Consider the following 4,503-nt stretch of genomic DNA (forward strand, 5'->3'; position numbering starts at 1 on the left):
ATCTCTAATTTTAATACTTTTGAAAAAGGTAGGGGGTGGTGATTGAATATTTTTTATTTTAAATAACTTTATTTAACTTATTTTTACACTTTTTTTAGTCCTTGTGGGGGACTTGAACTTACATTAGTTTGGTGCTTCTACAATATTTTGAAATACTTCTTTATTGCAATTTATTGTATTTTTAACAGTAGTCTATTATTATAATAATACTCTTTATTTGTATAGCGCCAACATATTCCGCAGCGCTTACCTAGACAGGGGGAATACAGAAAGACAAAAAATACAAAAATTACAGAACCACGGTTACATAGTAATCAGTTGATGGAAACAATAGGGGTGAAGGTCCTGCTCCAACGAGCCACAGGCAGAGCTTAATAGACTGCAATACATGACCGCCTTAGGAACCTTCACTAGGCTCCGGGCTGCCATGTGAATGTATTGGCACCATGCAATTGTGTTGCAGAGGAGCTGATGTGGCTTTGGCTGCTTAGATGAGTTGTCACTTTAATAGTTAATGGTAGCGATCAGGGCTAGCTCCGATCACTGCCATTGCAAAGAGTGTCAGCTGTCAGAAAGGAGAAAACCACTTTTAAAAAATCATCTTTTCATTAATCCCCAGATTCAAAGAATGTATAGAAGGAACCAATCTTCCACCGTGGATTTCATCCTCCTGGGATTTTCTGGAGCTCCTGCTCTCCAGCATTTACTATTTGCCGTGTTCTTGCTCATCTATGTAATCACGATGATGGGTAATATATCTCTAGTCTTTGCCTACAAGCTTACCCCGACTCTTCGGACTCCGATGTACTTCTTTCTTGCCAATTTCTCCTTCCTGGAGATTTGTTACATTTCCACCACCGTACCCAAAATGCTGTCAAATATCCTATCAGCCCATAAGACTATATCATTCTCAGGTTGCGCCATACAGATGTATTGTTTTGTATTGCTGGGTGGAACGGAGTGCTACCTGCTAGCAGTGATGGCGTATGATCGCTATAACGCCATATGTCATCCTTTGCTATATGGGACCATTATGAATAAAAGAACCTGCATTCAGCTTGTTGCCATCTCATGGATTGGTGGCGCTATAAACTCTCTAATACATACAAGTCTTATGTTTACCTTGTCCTTCTGTGGAGATAATGAGCTCAATCATTTCTTCTGTGACATCCCACCTGTAATGCAACTGGCCTGTACGGCTACGAAGATAAATGAGATTGTCCTTCTCGTGGCCTGCGGTTGCGTCATTGTCAGTTCCTTCACATTGACCATCGTATCGTACACACATATCATCACAACGGTTCTAAATATAAAGTCCACCTCGGGGCGGAAGAAGGCGTTCTCCACATGTACCTCCCACTTGATAGTTGTGACTATGTTTTATGGGTCTGCTATTTTTATGTATTTTAGGCCAAAGTCAAGTTATTCCATGGATCAAGACAGGGTAATATCTGCTTTATACGCCTTCATTGCTCCATTGCTCAACCCGTTCATCTACAGCCTCAGGAATGCTGATGTCAAGGCTGCGGTTAGAAAGATAGTGCGTCAGATGGTAGTAGATCAGAGATACTAATAGCCCGTTTGCCATTGTCGCTCAACATTATCGTTACGTTTATAGGCGAGTGAATGACTAACGAGAATTGTGCACTGTGGCGCTAGCCACTGCTAAACTATGTCACCCTCCTTTTGCCGGCAGTCCCTATACAAGCTGCCAGCTGATCGCGGCCGAAAGATAGGGCAAGACCTATATTTCCTGGCCGCGTCAAAACATTTTTTACACTATCGTTATCTTTTTTTTTTTTTTTACACTTTTTATTTTCCTGTAGGGGACTTGTACTATAACAGCTCTGATTGCTATTGCTTGTAATAGTGATCGTAGGCAATGGCAAAGCAGGACGCCCCCTGTGAACCCTTTACATGCCACGATATACATAGATCGAGGCATGTAAGGGGTTAACAGCGGGAGTCACTGTCCTTATGCACCCCCGCTGTTGCAGCAGGAGCCCGGCTATCAGTAAGAGTTGGCTCCCACTGCCGAATGGCGCGGGATCTCTTCTGATCTTGCGCTATCCTCAGGGCGTAACTGTATGTCCTGTAGCGTTAAGTACCCCACAGCCAGGACGTACATTTACACCCTTTGACTTTAAGAGGTTAAAAATTTGCAATAAAAGGAGGAGGGGTGGGGGCGGAGCTAAGTTCTGGGACTTAGCTCCACCCCCCCATTGCCAATACTGCCGAGGAGCGGAGAGGGGCGGAAGCTCAGTGCACTGCTCCCAGCTCTTCCAGCCTCCTGAGAGGGACTCCGTATATCGGCCGGTGTGAATACCCGGCCAATATACGGTCGTCTGAATAAACCCTTAGGGCTTATTCACACAAACACAAACATTGTGTTTTACATATGCAAAATTTAAATTTCAATTGGCTCAGGCACATATGTGTTTTTAGCACGTGCAATAAAATACGCAGCTTGTCTTATTTTCGTACATATTGCAAGCGAAAATAGCACATATTAAACTAAACTTAATTCCCCATTGAAATCAATGGAAGCATGCCTGCATTCTTTTTGCATGTGCAGGGCATGCCCGTGCAAAAAATTCAGTAAATCGCATATATACATGCACACAAAAACACAAAGCATATGCCCGGCTTAACACGGGCGTAAGCATATTTGTGCTGCATATTTGCACAATGGTTGTTGCGTTTTTGCGCACCTCTGTGCGTGTTTTACTGCATTATTTGTGCGCACATAAAAACATGCAACTCCCCTCCCATTGATTTCAGTGGAAAATTAAGTTTAATTAGTTATATATGTGCTATTTTTGTTCGCAATACGCGCGAACATGTTGGCTGCATAATTCATGGCTGAATCCCAATAAATGAATGGGTTCTATTCACTGCATATGGCACTCACATTGTGCATGCGTAATATGCAATGCAAATGCGTTCGTGTGAATAAGCTCTTAATGTCTAATTGTCCCGGTGTAGTCATTTCCATGTTCAATTGGAGTCACTGTTATTTCCCTGGATGGGATCTACTTAGATGAATAGCTTAATTTTCCAGAAACCCCTCTCCTGTATCATCAGGACTCACCAGACTGACCAACCCACGTTCCTGTTGTCTGCATTCGATAATCTGGCAATTTAGATGATCGGAATGTTTCTGTATGTCTGTAGTGTAAATGATCATTCTGGCATGTATGTGCATTATTTGTAAGACTTTGCTATTTTAGCCTAATGTTTCGGTATAAGGTTATAAAATACTGTAGATTATTTCTAGCATGGAGACAAACTGCATTTATTGTTTCTGCCAGCAGATGGTGCCCCTCTTCCACAGAGCAGCAGAAATGTTCTGCAGATGAGACATCGGTGTGCACCTGCTTCTAAGCTGACACCTGCTGGCTGTCTATAGACTTTCATCATAAACTACTGATTTGTTACTTTTTCTTAATACTTGTCATACTGTACATTGTTAGAAAAAAAAAAAAAAAATATATATATATATATATATATATATGCACTCATATTTAACAGATTCAAATAAAACCAAATTAATTTGTACAGATAGTCCCCGACTTGCGAACATTCGAGTTACGAATTTCGCTAGATACGAACTATCTGTCCTGCACAGTATGATGTAATGCTATGGCATTACATCATACTGTGTAGGGACCAGACAAGCTTCTATCAAGCCTGATGGAAGCCTGTCCGGTCAGATCGCGGCAGCTAGGCAGCCGGGGGCCTTCTGAAAGGCCCTAGGGCTGTCTATGCAGAGCGCCTATCAAGCCGTGTGCTTGATGGGCACTCTGCATAGGCAGCCCTGGGGCCTTTCAGGAGTCCCCGGCTGCCTAGCAACCACACAGCGTCCCGCGATCTTATCGCGGGACACTGTACGGGCCCCCTGAACGTCGGGTGCAAGCTGTTTCTTACAGCGGGCACCCGGCGGCAGCAGTTCCGACGAGCCGCGCCACTCGTCAGAACTGTTAACACTTTAAATACCGCTGTCAGAGCGGTACTTAAAGAGTTAACAGTTCCGACGAGCGGCGCGGCTCGTCGGAACTGCTGCCGCCGGGTGCCCGCTGTAAGAACAGCCGGCACCCGACGTTGTATGGAGTGGGATCCACCCGCGATCCAGCTCCATACAAGCATTTGTTCGACTTGCGAACAAATCGACTTCCGAACAGGTTCCTGGAACGGAACCTGTTCGCAAGTCGGGGACCATCTGTATTTACTAGAGATGAGCGAGCACCAAAATGCTCGGGTACTCGTTACTCGGGACGAAATTATCGCGATGCTCGAGGGTTCGTTTCGAGTAACGAACCCCATTGAAGTCAATGGGCGACCCGAGCATTTTTGTATTTCGCCGATGCTCGCTAAGGTTTTCATGTGTGAAAATCTGGGCAATTCAAGAAAGTGATGGGAACGACACAGCAACGGATAGGGCAGGCGAGGGGCTACATGTTGGGCTGCATCTCAAGTTCACAGGTCCCACTATTAAGCCAAAAT

The 4,503-nt window shown here is 44.2% G+C and overlaps 1 protein-coding gene across 1 annotated transcript; it reads left to right on the forward strand.

Annotated features, from left to right (window-relative positions):
• The first annotated feature begins 628 nt into the window (after positions 1-628).
• On the forward strand, positions 629-1,573 carry LOC136633568 (olfactory receptor 5V1-like). The gene has a single exon (XM_066609330.1). The coding sequence runs from the start codon at positions 629-631 to the stop codon at positions 1,571-1,573; it is 945 nt and encodes a 314-aa protein (XP_066465427.1).
• The last annotated feature ends 2,930 nt before the right edge of the window (positions 1,574-4,503 follow it).

The sequence above is a fragment of the Eleutherodactylus coqui genome, chromosome 6, assembly GCF_035609145.1.
Source record: "Eleutherodactylus coqui strain aEleCoq1 chromosome 6, aEleCoq1.hap1, whole genome shotgun sequence".
In the NCBI taxonomy this organism is placed as follows: domain Eukaryota; kingdom Metazoa; phylum Chordata; class Amphibia; order Anura; family Eleutherodactylidae; genus Eleutherodactylus; species Eleutherodactylus coqui.